At 37.0% G+C, this 18,201-nt stretch overlaps 1 protein-coding gene across 2 annotated transcripts in view; it reads left to right on the top strand.

Moving 5' to 3' along the window:
- LOC136677740 (retinoic acid receptor RXR-alpha-B) overlaps nt 1–18,201 on the top strand; it is a 50,350-nt gene that overhangs the window by 13,237 nt on the left and 18,912 nt on the right. The window contains exons 2-3 of one of the 2 annotated variants that reach the window (XM_066655338.1): nt 1,744–1,857; nt 16,355–16,599. In XM_066655338.1, the coding sequence (XP_066511435.1) occupies nt 1,744–1,857; nt 16,355–16,599 (359 nt within the window). The remainder of the gene's footprint in view (nt 1–1,743; nt 1,858–16,354; nt 16,600–18,201) is intronic. The other variant, XM_066655339.1, reaches the window with a different exon arrangement.

Below are 18,201 nucleotides of genomic sequence, written 5' to 3'. Positions count from 1 at the left end.
CAGCTGCAGAACTTTAATGCAGAATGTAGCAGAGAGACACTTCAGACAGAAACTGGAGGAATAGAAAATGCTGTATCTAAGGTTTCTTTAAATTTAAATATGTTTTTTTATTTTATTTTAAACATTCAGTCATTTTCTATAGGACACCATAACATATTTTTAGTAAATGTTGTATGCAGCATATACAAAGAGTCACTTAGGAAACACAGGCAGAATATTTAGGTATGGGGTCCAACATCCTGCAAAGCTTGGGTCTTTCTAGCTTAAAACCTGAGTATATGTTTCAGTTTTGAGTTTTCCTAACTACAAACAAATGGTCAAAGCTTGAAGGGTACTGCCCATATTACTTAACTATTTACATTATTCTACTAAGGAATCTGCTGGACAATTTAGTGTGAAACCTGTGTAAAGTAATCAAGAATTGTTTGTTTTATAGCAATGTAAACACAAGAACATTTTGCATACTGTTGTTCACATACAAATGCTCTATGGAACAGTTTACCCTTAAACAAAGTTTACATTTGAAAGTATAAAGATTTTAGGAGAAAATATTTTGATGAAAAAGGGGATTTCAGACCATTTCCACTGAGCACTACATTGGTGATGACATCACCCACCCTAGGGCCCCTGCACTAAAGTCAATGCAAGACAAAAAGATGGGTTAAATGTTATAAAGATGTATAAATAATGTATATGTTGCCCAATTGTTAAAGCATCACATTCAAGCAAGAAAATTCAGGATACTTCTATTTGCTTAGAAAAAGATTTTCTATTTATATATATTCTATTGCTCAGGTCACAGTCAGTTTCTCTACCTTAAATTGTAATATTATCACCACAGCAGCTAGAAGTCACTGAAAATGTTGGAAATACTGGTCTAATTAATCAGAAGGAGAAAAGCGTCTTGTTAAAGTTAAGTGCCAGTGAACCCTCACTTCCCTCATTGCTAATAAACCCTAGAAAGCTACATTAGACATTATTGTGTAGTCACATGGCCTAAGTAACAATGGCTGCCATCGCTGTAGGTCCATCCCCCAAGGCTGAATTCTAAAGGCCCTAATCAAGAGCCCTTGAAGAACGGATTTTTATGACATTCCTGATGTATTGAATTGCAGTCTTGATCTTTGACCTTGAGTTTGATTGCCTTGGAAATGAAATGGAGACGCTGGAAAAGAAGGATTCTATTCTTAGCTTGGCCTTTAGTGAAAGTCTTGTAAATGAGTGCTTTAAAGGGACCCAAGAACTCTAAAGTCTTATAAAGGGAACCTCCCACAACTCTGTCATTGTGTTGTGTGTGTTGGGTTGGGTTGGATCTCTAATTGTAGAACAGACTCAGCAATAATAAATGTCATGAGGTGACTGAGTGCTAACATTAAAAGGGAAGATGAAATATGAGTGTTTATGTTTTTAGTTTAGAAATAATGCCTTACAATTTTTTTCCATATGTAAGGGTCTTAGGAGTGTGTGTGTGTATAAAATTCCATTAAAAGGGATTGTTTTATTTGTTTGTTTGTTATTTGATATTTAAAGTGTACAGAAGTGCATACAAACAGCAGTGAGGATAGTAATTGAACCATAGTCATTGACATAATAACATTAAATGTCATCAAAATTATCTGTGTACTTCTCTGAGACGGTCAAAATAATACAGCACATGATATGCTGTGCAATACAAATGTAGGTGATTGCCATTGTTTGGAAGTGTGTGACTCTCACCCACTTCCTCTTGTGTCACACACCCAGGGCTGCTGAAGTCTCTGTGCTCGGCAGCGCCGCCCTGTCTGCGGGGCAGCTCAACCACCAGCTGCTCCTGCTTCACGGGCACATGCCTGCTGCACCAGCGCAGGATATCCACAGGTAAAACACACACATAAACTAATCTTTTTGTATAATCTCTCATCTGGGAGCATAACATTTCCAGTGTGTGTCAGAGACAGGAGTTTCATATATCACAGAGGTGAAAAAGCATTGACGTAGCTATATAAACTGCATGGCTTTAGAACTGTAATTGATAATTATTAATTTTATGACTTGAAATGTTAGAAGCACCTGCAGCCTGTTGGGTCAGATCCCAAACAGTAGTGTGACGGACAGGTTTACAAGTAGGCAGTCCTCGTGCAGGAAGCAGTCCTTACCTTTAGTTTGTACCTGCAGCCAAGTCAGAGCCATGATGTAAATGTAAGCAGCTGCATGGCAAGAGAGATTTAGCAGCTTGTATTCAGTTGATAAATATTGTTGAAAAATTATTGTGAAATTCGACATGTTAGTAATGTTGTATGTTTTATTGTTTAAATCACACTAGCTCATAAATAGCCAATCACGTGTGTGTGTACAATGTCTTTTTTAAGAAATTCAGAAAATAATCAAATTGAATCTGTACAAAATATCACTTCAGAACAGGAGATTTATTAAATATTGAATTTATTGAATTATTCATTTGCACAGAATAATTTCCTGAAGAATTGTAATCAAATCTAAATATTTTACGTTTAATTTTGCACAAAACATAGAGAACCTCTTAGGCCATTTCTTCTAGCTCTGCTGTACATTATAAAACTTAAACTAAATAAATTTAATGGGAACCTGTCTGAATTCCCTTTAAAGAAAGCACTACCGATAATTAATCCTGCTGAAAACATTTATGATTTATGCCTCACTCATTCCTCGAAACGGATTCTCACATATTATAACAATTATGGTACCTGTCCTAATAAATCACTGACAGATGACCCCTTTCTGGGCAGTGCAGTTGAAGTGTGCTTTCGCAGCGTAAGATAGCGTGTCATGTCAGATCTTTGTAGGTATGAGAACACAAAGAACAGTTTCACTGTGTTGAATACTTTCCATTGCAAACATGTTGCAACAAAGCCCAGGATCTACTTGCTGCCTCCTCTTTAATAGAAGTCGTCTGATGTTATTTCTTGTAGCTCAAGAGGGGAAGAATTTTAACTGCAATGCTGTCCTTCAAAAATGTAATTTATGGTGGGAACAGACTAATTTTATATTTTATACACCTTTGTAAACTTGTGCAGAGTACACAAGTAGCTCACCATCATGTCATTGTCACTGCAGTTCTGAGGAGAGTCTGCCACCCAAATATTACCAGCCCTATTAACTAGTCCTATGTGGGTCTTGACCATTTATTTATAAACAGGGTGAAAGGGGGCTAACAGAATATGCAGATCATATCAGTAATTGTAGAACTACTAGGTGTACCTATGCTAAGTGGATCTAATGGACAGTAATTGTAACAACAAGGTTTTATTAATGTTATATATAATATGTGATATAGCTGATTTTAATTTATTTGTATTTATTTATTTATTAAATTCATAATAATGTTTAGGTTTTTAATGTTGGCCTTTGGAGTTCTCTTATTTTGAAAAAAATACATGTAAATTAACTTTTCCATTGTGCGGCAACGGGGGCGCAGCAGGTTGTATCACAGTCCCGCTCCGGGTGACTGTCTGAGTTTGGTGTGTTTTCCCTGTGTTCGCATGGGTTTCCTCCGGGTGCTCCAGTTTCCTCCCACAGTCCAAAAACACATGTTGGTAGGTGGATTGGCGACTCAAGTGTCCATAGGTGTGTGTGTGTTTGTGTTGCCCTGTGGAGGACTGCCGCCCCTCCAGGGTGTGTTCCCGCATTGCGCCCAATGATTCCAGGAATCTCTGGACCCGCTGCGACCCTGAACTGGATAAGCGCTTACAGAGAATGAATGAATGAACTTTCCCATTATATGGGAGTGTTTAATGTTTATGCATTATTTTGCAAAATAGTTGGTTGGTACTTGTATGTGAAGTGCCTTTATTTGTGCTGCCTTCTTTGGCTATTCTGTAATGCTGTGGTAATTTGATGTTTCATATTCATTTTGGTGCATCATATTCATTTGACAGTTTTTTTCTGAAACTATATAAATCATGCGGGTTACAGCAAAATAACAAGCATCCTTACTCTTTGCAGTCATTTCTGGATCCGGTCTAATTCCCAATATGTTCCCGTAAATCCTAGCAAGCAACCGCATTTGAAGTGTGAGAGAATGCCATATTATCTCTGTTTCTCTCTGGTTAGCGCCCACCACAATTACAGCCTTTTGTTGTGAGTTCAGAGAGAAGGAGAAGCAGAACAAAGCAGGGGATGCTGGGGAAAGTGGGCGAAACTCCAGAGGGCAAACATAGCTCAACTTGTCTGAAATCCCGCTCCTACTCTGATGTGGCCAGGGCCCTAATTCAGCCGTGTTATATTACTAGCTTGCTATAGAAAATAGATTTGCTGGAAAGCACAGAGTAAGGTCCTGTGTTTGGTTCATTGAGGATCAAGGCCGGCTGTCATTGTGAAGCTCTTATGCTCTTATTGTATTCATACATGCTGCCATGAAGCTGGTTAAGCAGTCCACTTGAAGTATGTAGCAAGCATGTAAAGAAAAGCTAGCAAAGAGGCTGTACAAAGCAGTCCTTGTGCTGAAGTCATGTAGTTTCGTTGAGAGAGAGAGAGAGTTGAGGAATGGAAAAGATTATCCATTGGAATGTCTGGGCTGACCTCAAATAGAGCGGACGGCCCAGACAGCCAATAGGATCGTGTTGCTTAGCGTTGAGCTAATTTTTTCCTGATGATTGCAGTCGCCATCTCTATAAAACAGTCTGAAGGGCTGTGCAAGGCTGAACCTATCCCAGCGGAGCTCACATATGGTATGTGTTGGTGGAATTCAAGTGACAGATGCCTCAGAGGTAAAACACTTCTTTTGCCCAATATTATCTTGGCACTTCCTTTCACGCTTGCATAAAAAATGCACTGCCATTTATGTTAGCATCAGATGCTTATACATATTAGTCTTAGACCTCTTTTTATAGCCCTCCTAACCATGGTAACTAATAACAAAATAGGAAAGAATCCAAAGTTGAGAAGCAAGTCAAATTACTGTGTGGCAATTTATATTAAAAAGAACAACCCATTATTCTGAATCCCTTAGCCTCTGTTCATATTATCAAGTGCATTTTATCAGCAGCAGTCAGAATTGAAAATTTGAATACCTGTCATTTCCACTATAGGTACCCTTACCTTCTCCATGGAGGTAAGATGATAAGAGGAATGATTAGAGTCTAAATGGCTTGTGTATAGGTCTGTAAGAATATACCTTGACAAAATACATCCTGATGCAGACATGTCACAATATACCATTGGCCTAATTACTGGGGACAGTGTGGGCAACTACTGGGCCACCTAAAATCAAGCAATTGATTTGTGATTTTTCAGACCTACAACATGATGTATGCATTATTTATCAGTTTAAAATCTAAATAGGTAATCTGACATAAACATTTAGGTTAAGGATACTTGAAGCCACAGAGTCCTGTCACATTGCTGCTAATGCAGCATAATTGAACAGTTTAATGCTTGGAGGAGAACCCTAATTGCCAATTCTGTCAGCTAACAGACGCCTACATTGGTATCATGCTGAGTGATGGGCTGAAGGGAAAGCTGCCTCTATTTACCTGTAGAGACAAAGAGGACAGTTATGTTCTCATAAACTCATTGTCATGTATGTATCATCCAGTCATACAGTCCAGGGATCTGGGGTTGTGGGTTCGAGCCTGGCTCCAGGTGACTGTCTGTGAAGAATTTGGTGTGTTCTCCCTACGTAGGTTTCCTCCGGGTGCTCTGGTTTCTTCCCATGGTCCAAAAACACACGTTGGTAGGTGGATTGGCGACTCAAAAGTGTCCGTAGGTGTGAGTGTATGAGTGAATGTGAGAGTGTACGTGTCGCCCTGTGAAGGACTGACGCCCCCTAAAAGGGTGTATTCCTTCCTTGCACCCAATGATTCCAGGTAGGCTCCAGACCCACCCCGACCCTGAATTTGATGAGCGGTTACAGACAGTGAATGAATGTATATTTTAACAATATATTTACAAAAATAAAGTATTTTGGTGTGTTTAAAAGCATATTTGAGTTTTCTTTATTGTTGGTATTTATCCTGAACCTGATTCCATTTTTACTTTCCAGGCTTTAAAATAATAAGGTGATTATCTAATTGCAAAAGCCTTAAACCTTACTGATAACAGCTGTTGAGCAATAAGAAGAAAGATGGCAAAGGATGGCATTTGGAAATGAACTGACCCCTCCTCACCCTTGTTAAATACACAACTTGTTGCCTGTTTTGCTGCTTGTACATTTGTTATTAAATTATACTGCCAGGTTTATTGTCCACCCATCAATGGCACATGGATACATGGATGGGTTTGTGTATAGTATTTCTTTCTCTCTCTCTCTCTCTCTCTCTCTCTCTCTCTCTCTCTCTCTCTCTGTCTCTCATCCCTGTATCTGGAAGTGTGTGTGTTTTGATGCTCTAAAAATGGGGCAGGCAGCAATGCCACTGTAGGGATCCACAGTGAAAAACATGGCAGGATGTCTACTGTTCTACTATAAAGCAGGGAGAATGAGAGGATAAAGAGTTGTCTTCAGATGATGAGCCACTGTTGGACCGTCCAGGACAAATCCCAGCCTTTAATCTCCAACTGATGTGAAATCATATTTCATACTTAATTATACATTTGCATATTTTGAAGGTTTTTTTTTGTATTCTCTTGCAATTCTTTCAATCAGGGCTCAATCTTTAGCTTCTTGTTTTTATTTTATGCATCATTTTGCTCTGAAGATGACGCACCTAGTGGCCATATTAGAACTCCCTTTGCTTCCAAGGGCCAGCCATGCATATGGATGCCTGTGTTTGCTCAGGCCTTAATGACTCCCTCAAAACACCCTCAATGAATCATCATTCCAGATAGTTCTAGAGTCTCTGCCTCTTATAGCTCATTGGCTAATTTTTTTCAGACTTGTTGGTCCTAGCAGCTCTGAGAGAAACCTTTAAATTATAAAACATCAAAAGACATGGAACATCTTTGAAGCATTTTCTCATGTCAATATATTTCTCTGCCAATATATCTGAAATCTCTTTCATAAAATGATAACATGCTTAAATGTCATACCTCGTATGTTATTGAGATATTTTTTTAGCACTTGCACACGATTTAATAATTATGCTTAAATGCTTGATTTAGACGGTGAGTCATTAATCATACAAGAGTGTACAAGAGCAAGCTTTTCAACTCAGTGTTTTATTTAACTTAATTTTCATTTAATTTTTTCCACCTTTAAACACTCAAAAAAGGAGAAACATGTAAGTTACATTTTGCTCTATTTTCTGAAGAAGAAAATGTCTTCCAGTTGAATGGGCTTTCAAAGAAAAAAGAAAGTACACATCCTGGAAGATAAATGTTGCTGTGAATAAGTCAAATTTCTGTCCTGATATTTTGTTATTAATAAACAGAAAACTAAGTAAATAAAAATGGATTTCTGTGCAGCCTGTTTGCAGTAAGATGCTCTGTTTTTGACTGTTACATTTGAAGAAAAACAAACAAAAACAAACCTGCTGCCAGGAGTAGAGCAGGTGTAGTTGTCTGTTTATCTTAAGAATCTATTGCTATCTGTCCACCCTTCAGTGAGTTTGCGCACACGGAGTGTCAGATAGCCCAGGCCAGAGCACACAGGTGTCCTATGGAGTTCAAGCACTGTCTCTTTGTTGTAGAAACTCACTTATCTGATTGACTTCCTTAGTGTGATCTAGCAGAGTGACAGTAGGTAATGCTTCAGTCACACCTACAAACACTTTTATAAATAGACGGTGCTGCTTTGCACTCAGTTTACCTCAAATGATCATAGTCATCTGTTACCCTGTAAACTCCTTTGGCCCACATCTTAATATGTAATTACAGTACATGGAAAATATTGCAATTATTACTAAGTTATAGGAAAGACGAATGGAAGTCTGAATTTGAAGGGATTAAACTACCCAGACTATTTGTGGTAATAATGTAAATATACATCAATACACCATGATGTATTATTTTTGAAAGTTTAAAATAAATTGTGATCCATTATAGTTCATTCATTCATTATCTGTAACCCTTATCCAGTTCAGGGTCACGGTGGGTCCAGAGCCTACCTGGAATCATTGGGCGCAAGGCGGGAATACACCCTGGAGGGGGCGCCAGTCCTTCACAGGGCAATACACACACTCACACATTCACTCACACCTACGGACACTTTTGAGTCGCCAATCCACCTACCAACATGTGTTTTTGGACTGTGGGAGGAAACCGGAGCACCCGGAGGAAACCCACGCGGACACAGGTAGAACACACCAAACTCCTCACAGACAGTCACCCGGAGCAGGAATTGAACCCACAACCTCCAGGCCCCTGGAGCTGTGTGACTGCGACACTACCTGCTGCACCAATACAGAATACATGTTTTACTGAATACGTGTAGTGAATACATAATTGTAAAGATTAGTGCTTTTAAATTATTTGAGTCATTAACTAATAAAGGATATTTTGCCATAAGAGTAAAAGATGTCCAAAGTGCTCTATGGCGTGAGGTTGAAAAAAATTATAATATAAGATATATTTTAAAGTTTAACATATATATATATATATAATTTAGTGTCACTATGCAAATGATTTCACTTTTTAAGAGGAAAAAAAAGAATGTTATGCATATACACATTTTTTTTTCCAGGTCATTTAATAAATGTGCTGAAAACAGATGATTCTTTTGTGAGTTTTGTACTACTGAGTAAAGTCATTTGTGGATTATGAAGAAATACGAAGTAATTTCAAGAAGCGTTAGCTATCATTTATTAAAGGATCATATTTATATCAGACTATTGTTAAGTAAGAAATGTACGCCCCTGGTATCTGTTAATGATATCCTGTTGATCTTATGCTTGTAGATGCTTTGACCGAGTAACTACAGAAAGAGGTTGCCAGATAGTGACTCGTGGCTGAAGTGGGTCATGTGAAGATGTGCAGTGGAACTCTAAGACTGTCTAGACTTGACATGACAGATTTTGCAGATTTTGTTTGCACATTCAGATGAACTTGCTGTTTCACAAGAATTTGAAACACTTTTCAATCGAATCCACAGATTGTGATTTTAGATCTTTAGTAGCTTCCTGTGGTTCCAAAATGAAGACAAACATGAGAATAGTTTTGTGATTAGTACACTGTGATGGAAAAGGCATTTCTATATTCAAAATTGTTTGTCCAGTTTATCTGGACTTTATATCAAAGTAATCTTATCAGGATAATCTGCAGTGATATAATTGCAGAGCGCCGTGGATTAAGTGGATTGGGCGCTCAGATGGAGATTAATTCCGAACGGGTTAGTGTCTCTTAACTTTGGGGACATCCTGGTCCGATTCACAGTGAGACAGAGATCAGCTGAGAACTGTCAGTTTTGATGGAATGGTGGAGAAATATTCCTTGTGAGAATGTGTGTGTCAAAACATAAATATTCAAAAATTCTGGAACATTTTTACTGGTGGCTGCTATAATTCAGTAATGAAAGGCATGAATATTAATGTGCATAGCACAGATATGATAATATTGTATGTTTGGGACACTTTCATACTGTATCATGCTTTTAAATGGCGTATTGAAATTAGATATGTCTGCAATGTTAAATTGGCCTAATTCTTCAAATGCGGTCTGGTCTGAGTGCTTGCAGGCATGTGTGTGTGTGTGTGTGTGAAGCGTTTGGGGAGAGTGAGAGTGAGAGGGCTGTCTTGTGACCTAATTGGTAGCGTAATTAGATCCCAGTGGGTGGGATGTTAGAAACTCCAGTGTTTTGTCTGTATTGTGTGTGTGTGTGTGTGTGTGTGTGCAATACTGAACGGGTGTCCCTTGATTAATCATTGCTTAATCTCATAGCCCCCGGGACCTGATAAATGGATCCCATGCCAGTGTGGGGGCATCATTTTTACTGCATTTGGTAAATGTGTAAATATATTTGCACTGGAGGAGTGTGTATGTGTGAACTCCATGGGATTTTTATTTTTATTTATTTTTTCTTTTTTAAACAATGAAGAGATTCCATTAACTTTAATAATTTGCTCAAGGTCTCAGTTCTTAAACCAAATGATCATTTGCATAAAATCTCCTCATATTGATGACCTAAGAATACAAAATATAGAGTAGATGTGGAAACCACAAAGCTGCCCTCATATGAATTGACTCATTTGCCTCCTGCATATTTAACACTGCTTGTACTGCTGCAAAACACATGACCTGAGTCTTTCACACATATTACCTTTAGGATAAGTAAAGCTATGTAGAAATTATTCTTACACACACACACACACACACACACACACAAGCATGCAGTGATCAGTTATAACATTAAAGCCACCACTCACAGTCAGTTTTGTCAGCTCCATTTAATATGTAAGTTCAGATTTGTATTTCTGCAAGTACAGATTGTGGTGTCTGTTGTTGTGCATACTATTGAAGCATGAGTAGGCACTGTGTTTACAAACTCCAGCATTATGCCTTTTTTAATGATCAGGACCACTGTGTTGACAAGTGACATGTTAATGTGTATTGTACTGGATCAGACACAGCAGTGCTGCTGGAGATTTTAAACACTATTCTTATTCACTATCCATTAGCTCCCCCCTTGGCAAAGTTAGCTGGATATATTTGGCTGATGGACTATTTTTTTAGTCCCACTGGGATTTAAAAAACCACTGTAAACACTGGGATGTTTACAGATTTCAGCAGCACTATCCTAGTCAAACAAAAACCACTGAACATGAGGTACAGCCTTAAATTGGTTAATTATATCCAACAACATGTAAACTTGACTGACCAAAAATCAAAGCTGTGCTTGGCTTTGGCCAAATTGCAGAAACTCAAGCTGGGGTTGAACTTACCTCTCTGCTTGGTCTTATCTTTCTTATCTTACTTTCTTTAGATTCATGCTGTCTCTTTACCTATGAAAAGCCTCTCTCAATCTCTTGCAGTGTTACCCTAGTCAATGCAAGCGGTGTTCAACGCTTGTACCTTACGTATGGAAAAGAGGCGCATTTTTATGTGTGGTTATGTTAACCCACTGTTTACATTTCAGTAGGTGTTTGTAAGTGACTTGGTGGGCACTTCACATTGGCATATTTGAGCTGTGGTTTGGTTGTGATTGCTCTGTTTATACAACAAAAAGAGATAATTTTTCCTTTATTGATGCTTAGCCTCTAGCTTCACACAGGGCTGATATGTTATTTATGCTGTTAAGCTAATTGGCACAGCATTTATCTAAGTGTTTTAAAGCTTTTGTTTTGATTTGAGCCATTACAGTAATGAGTAGTGTGTATAAGCAAACTCTCTCGGGAGCTTCATGGTCTCGCAGACGTGTAGTTTCTGTAAAAACCTTAATTGTTTGCTGGTTTGTGGAGGAGGGTTTGCAGTATGAAATCTGTTGTCAACATGGTGATTTAAGGGATAAAATATGGCTTCCACAGTCCAGTATAACCCCACTGAATACATAAGGGTGGCAGGATGGCCAAAAAACCCATAATGATACACACCCATACATCAATACAATAATGATATACATGTATGATGATATACAGGACCTAAATTAAAGATGATTGCTGTCTAGCATTAACAGAGTCCTCTTTCGATTTATAAGTGAATGTTGACTATGTATATGTACAACATTCCTTGCTAAATACAGAAACCATACCACAGTCTGGCAATGGACATGTCCTTGACATTTCTTTCACATTGTCAGGTTGTAAAGATTTTACAAACATTCTGATTGATGAGATTAGCCACTGCCATGAAGGAAAGCCCTCCCATATGATGAAGATGGTTTGCCTAAAATAATTCGGCAAATGAATTTCTTTTTACTTAAAGAGGCAGTAATTTGTTATTGCTGTTACTGGCAAATCTGTTTGCGAGGCCAAGTCACTCCTCAAATGCCATTTTTTTTAATTCAGTACATGTGACACAGCATAAACTCATATACTTAATAAATAAACTACTAAAATATAATAAGGACAAAATGAAATAACACCCAATTAGCTTTTTCTTAGTGATGAGCAATATGACCACAAATAAATATCACGGTTAATTGACCATTTTACCTTGATTTCTATCAATGGATGATAATTTTGTTATTGGATTTTTCCCTCATTGTTCATTGACAAATCTGGTGCTATAAATAAGCTCAGGTATTAAAGATTGAATTTTTTTCTGATTTGAATTTTTTATGTTCAGTGTGGTCTTCAGTAAAGTGAAAACATATCCAACCAACAGACACAGCATTTTTCTTTGGTATGAGTTGTTCGAATTGCGCAGCTGGCCTCTGTGATTTGTTTCTTCTCCATGTTGCTTCCATGTGGCATGATCACATGAGTATTAGTGAGGTTTTAAAGGGCCAGTATATGAACACACAGTGTGGGACATATTAACATAGTTAACAAAAAAAAATGATGAACTGTATTAAAAGAAATAGTTATTAGGTCTTTATTGTATCGTGTCATATACGATAATATCGGTATAATTTTTAAAAACGATAATAAAATCAATACTGTGATATTCTGACTTGTTTACGTAATGACTCAGCACAGCAGATATTCTGTATTTGTTTTTGTATTTACTGTGAAGGTTACTTTTTTAATAATTGTGTACATTTGTTGTTTATATGCATGTACTACATTTTCTGCACAAAACCTAACGATAACTACCAGAAAAGTCTCTTCACAGAGTGATCCTCCAGGTCATTTTGTGAATCATTCAGCCACTGAGCTTATCCTCGTACTCAAACAATTCATTAAATCACTAAAGGCCTCATCCAGCTTCTCCGTTATTGATAAAATCGGCAAAAAAAAGTTATTTACCTTGAGATATCATGGAATATTTCTGCACAGGTCACATGGCACAGTGTTTTTATAACCTGGGGTTATTTTACTGCTCACATTACAGTAGGTAAAAGGCTCAAGAATCTTTCCTGAAATGGGATCAGGGCACTATACAAGGAATACCAAGAATGACAATTTATTATTCATTTCAAATTATATTAAATTTACATACACATAAACTGTCGTGGTGATAGGAGAAATTAGAGGTAGGATTTTTTGTTTGTTATTTATTAATTTGTTCATTTATTTATTTGTTAACTAAATGGCATACATAGCAAAACTCTAAGGTGTTCTATAGGTACTGACTGTACCCATTACGTAGTTTGAAAGTGAATCAAGGTGTAATTTATCACAAAAAGATTTCATTATATTGCCAAGCCTTAGTTATTCATATAGAGCTTGAATGAAGTTGTTTACTTTATATGGTGTGTGGAGGCTAATGAGCTCCTCCACACCTTGTTTTTGATATAGAAGATTTTCAGAGCTGTGTGACGGTGACTGTTTATATTATATTTGTATGAATGCAAGCATCTGTGTGGAGCTACCTGTACCTGCAAAACATGTATTGCCTGGAGTGAAGTGAAGAATTGGCAGAGGGCCAGCTGTAGGTCAATGCCAATACAGGCTTGTGGAGATCTGCATTAGTCTGAGAGTTTAAAAACTTTCCACTCTGTTGGGTTTGCGCTGACAGCTTTTAGGTCTGTGAGCTTACGGTCAGGAGGTGATGCTGGCAAAAAATACACAGTCTCCAACTGAATATCAGCATCAACTTTTAGACACAACATCAAAGTATAACATAACTTTTAACTGTAATTATATGTGAACACAGAACAAAATTTTGAAAGCAAAATTAACATTTTTTTTTCCATCTTCAAAGCGCAGCTAAAGCCTGGCTATATTTTCCGTGATTTCTTTTTTAAAAAAGAGCTCTCTGGCTCTGTCATATATATATATTTATAGGGAGGAATTAAACAAATACATGTGTAAGTTAGTGTAGGAGACATGATAAACTGGACAGAGGAAACTTTTTTTATTTTTTATAATTATTTCAGTGTAGTTTTGATGATTTCTCAATTAAAATCTCTTAATTTACCAAATAAATGTTGGGGTCAAACTTGGTCATATGATTAATCAGTGTTAAAAATGAACACGTTAGCCTAGATAGCACTATTTTAACGCTTACATTTAGAATCTAAACAGGCTCGATTCTTTAGGCAGTATGTGCCAAACGGAAAGTAATATTCTAAATATTTTCAACTTTAAAACCTTTTAAAGTTAACGTTAGCTTGTTTAATCTACTCCTCTTTCTTTCCTCTCCTTTATTTCTCCCTCTCTTGATCCCTTGTCAGGTGTATAGAGATGAAAAGAGTGCGGTAGGTGTCATTTTTCCACTTCCTGTATTCCTCACTCCAAGATAAAAGCACTCTGCTTTTGTAATTGCGGTTTCATGTAGTTTTTTAAATTCTGTTGGAGCAGCAGCAATAATTAAGCATTGGAACACATAGCGGAAACACTGTGTGTGGTAATTCAAACAGTAAATAATATTTTACAGACAAGTTACACTTCAATCACATACAAACAGCAGTCATTTTATTCCCTCAAACATATCGTTTAAAAGACAGAGTTTCTGAACATAAACAAACGAGAGAAAAGCATTTCCCACAATTGTTTACATTGCCTTTAAAGCTTTATACAGTTTGGGAGAATGACGATATATGAACTCAACAGCAGAACCAACACACCCCTCTCTTCAGTGCTGCTTCAGAACCCCAAAGTCATGGACGTACCCTTCCAATTTGTCCCCTGCCTCTTCCCTTACACTGCCCACTGAGGCTGGTTGGCTGGAATAGCGTTGTTTCTCAGTCAAGGATGATTTCACTTTTACAGAGCCAGGGCTGAGTATAAACACCAGACTTTTTCCAGCATGCACACAGACTGAAGAGTTAGTGAATCTTGAGTAAACATTTGCTGAATTTTACAAAATGTGTATTAGATTGAAATGGTATAGTGCACCTTTAAGTACTCATGATATTTTCAGTATGCTCAGAAAGTGCACCGTTATGTAATATGGCATATTTTATTGCAAATAGGGGATTTATGAATATATTGCTCACCACTATTTAATTTTATTATATTTTTTAAACTTCACTGCTTACATACTTTACTTGTTGCCCTGTGTGTGTGTGTGTGTGTGTGTGTGTGTGTGTGTGTGTGTGCGTGTGTGTATGTATGTGTGTGTGTGTGTGTGTGTGTGTGTATGTATGTGTGTGTGTGTGTGTGTGTGTGTGTGTATGTATGTGTGTGTGTGTGTGTGTGTGTATGTGTGTGTGTGTGTGTGTGTGTGTATGTATGTGTGTGTGTGTGTGTGTGTGTATGTGTGTGTGTGTGTGTGTGTGTGTATGTGTGTGTTTGCGTTTGTGCTTGGTGTGGTGCTCAAACATGTTTGCATACTCACACACTTTCTCACAGAAACGCTGGAAGAGTAGTGGGGGCTTTTTCAGTTGGCAGCAGCAGCTCCTGGCAGTAGTCCAAAGGGACATTAATAGTGTATAAAGTAACAATCTGTGCAGGCTCTAACTGTGTTTCTACTTCAGATGACTCTTTATGTACTTTGGTGTTATAGGAGTATGAGTGCAGGGGAGATAATTAAACATATACTGTTAATTATATTGTTCATATATTAATTATTAGCTATAACAATATTATGAATATATAAGAAGAGAAACAAAGAAGCCATACATAAAAAAGCTTCCATTGTTCCGTTTTTCAAAATGCAGGTCAAAATTTGCAATCCTCAATCACACATCCCATGCCACATTTTTTCTCTTTTAAACATTCTAACAATAAGGAAAGGGGAACTCCTTTTATAGAGCTATACCATCTGGACATTGACCTTATACTTCCTACATACACTGCTCGTTCTTTTAATTTCTTTGTTAGTTTTTGAGTAGTATATTTCATATTCCTTATTTGTGGAGCATTTTCTATTTTCAAATCAATTTCTTTATTGTTAATTAAATAGAATTAGTTTTAGAAATGTCAATCTTTTAAAAAATCACCAAAATATTTGTGAAAGTACCACTTTTACATTCAGAGATGATAGTTGAGATAGTTGAGCACAGTGTCTTAACACAGTACAAAAATCAAGTTCTGTCTGAAGTCCACTCCGTTATCAAATATCAAATAATCAATAGGACCACACTCTGTACAGTACAGCTTTGCATGTATAATGACAGATGGGCAAACTTACACATTTGAACAAACACACACACACATACAAACACAAACACAAAAACCCTGATTGGACTTTTTAAAAGAAGGTTTTTAAAAAAATAAACTACAACTGTACTTTGTCCAATTTTTGATTTTGTTACAGTTTTATTCATTTTGACAGATGTATTTTAAATGCCTTCAGAAGATATTTAGAAGGTTGCATTTTACTTTTCCTTTTACCAGATTTTCAGTAATTCTCTAAATCAAAGAAAGCACAGTAAAACTTGCCTATGACAAAAGTATTTAAGATATGCGGTAAATGTATCTTACTTTTTTTCTGTCGTCTCTCTCTCTCTCTCTCTCTCTCTCTCCCAATCTCTCAACCTCAGATTCAACAGGCCAGCTGTCCTCCTCTGCTCTCAGTTCTCCAACGGGACACCGTGTCATGGGCCCTCACCCTCTGCACCCGTCCCTGCTCACGCCATCCTCTATGGGCTCCACACCGGGTCAACTCCACTCACCTATCAATGGCCTTGCCTCCCCCTTCCCTGTCATCAGCTCCCCCATGGGTCACCCGTCCATGACTGGACCTTCCTCCAACAGCATGGCCTTCGGACCTAGCCTCAGTCCTCAGGTATATATAGATAGACAGAAACTTAGATAGATGGACAGAACTTTATTATTATTGCTCACAACACTACACTGTCCTGTAAACATTTTAGAAGTTTTTAGAAATATGTTCTCAACTGAATGTTGAATTAAAGTGAATTAAAGAGAATTAAAGCATATAAATCTTAAAGCATATAATCGCCTTAATCAAACGGACATATTTAAAAATCTGCTCATTATAAATGGATATTATAGTTACATTATATACAGTAAAATTCAATATTAGAGAATAACTTACATTTCCCTAAATTTCAGATTCACTTCTTATTCCAGTTTAAAGTAACTTACATGAATAGGAAGGATGTCTGTGTCATTATTTACAATTTAATATATATGACAATTTTAAAAAACATAAAAGTGAAATAAAAAAGATTAGAGGACTGTAACAACTGAAGCAAATAAATTATAATTACAGTGGCTTGCAATATGATTGAGTGCTCTCAGATAAATAGGGTTTGTCAAATAACTAGTACAAATTAGCACTAGGTGCCAGACTAAATACAAAAATTGTGAAATATCTCAAAGCCTTCTCTAATTTTGATTTGTTTATTACTTATTTTTTAATATACTGTGACCTCATCTTTTTTCAAATATGAGGTATGCTTTACATACATCTCTGTTATTCTAGTTAGTGGCACATATGTGATCACATAAACTTGTTCTTTTCAGTCTGTAATTACAGGTATGTCTTTTAACTTAGCAGTGTTATTAGTGACACCCTCTGGCTGTTTATTTCTGCCCCAAAAGACCAGACTAATTGAATGGGAAGAAACCTATAAACCTAAAATTGAAAACCAGAGTAGTTTTTAAAAAAACACAAATTGAAATCTCCTGTAAAATATGACACGTTTGAATTTAGATTCAATGAATCACCACCACAAGGGAACATTCTTAATGTGTATTCTTGGATAGGCTCTTTTTATTCCAATAAGCTTTCATCCTGCATCCTACTGCCCATAATATATTTGAGGTTATCCTTAATATACATATATTTTTTAAATGGGATGTGTTATGAAAAGCATACATTTTGAGCACATTAGCACATTAATTTGGCGATCTTGAGCTCCTACCCACCAACTTAAAATAATGAAAAAATCCGAGTCAGTTTTTTATGATCTGCCTGAGTCTAAGGACGTGGATATATATCAAGTCATTCTGATTTTTGTAGTGAGATTTATGTAGACAGCAAGCACCTCAGATTTGCCCTGCCTCTTGAACTTAATTTCTCCAATTACAGCAATAAATCCTTCTGAGTATCTCCACTTACAATGCTGGACCTGCATTTATGTAACACTGCAAAAATGTGAAATGAAGCAAAACAAACAAAACAATAAAGAATGGAGAAATAACTGCTGTTTAAAACGAAAATGGATGAGAAAGTAAAAATGACTGAAAGCCAGCTTTTCTGCTCTTTGCATATCCACCTTCGCTGTCCAAGGCATCTTAATCCTAGGCGAGGTGCTTTTAGTTTCCCAAGAGAGCTGAAATATAAAGAGTGCTTAAAATGTAACTTTTTCCGATATCTTAATATCACCACTTTCCTAGCTGCAGAGAAACAAGGCTTTTA

Source organism: Hoplias malabaricus, chromosome Y, assembly GCF_029633855.1.
Source record: "Hoplias malabaricus isolate fHopMal1 chromosome Y, fHopMal1.hap1, whole genome shotgun sequence".
NCBI lineage: Eukaryota > Metazoa > Chordata > Actinopteri > Characiformes > Erythrinidae > Hoplias > Hoplias malabaricus.
Note: the sequence above shows the minus strand (reverse complement) of the source record. Positions and strands in the feature narration are given on the sequence as shown.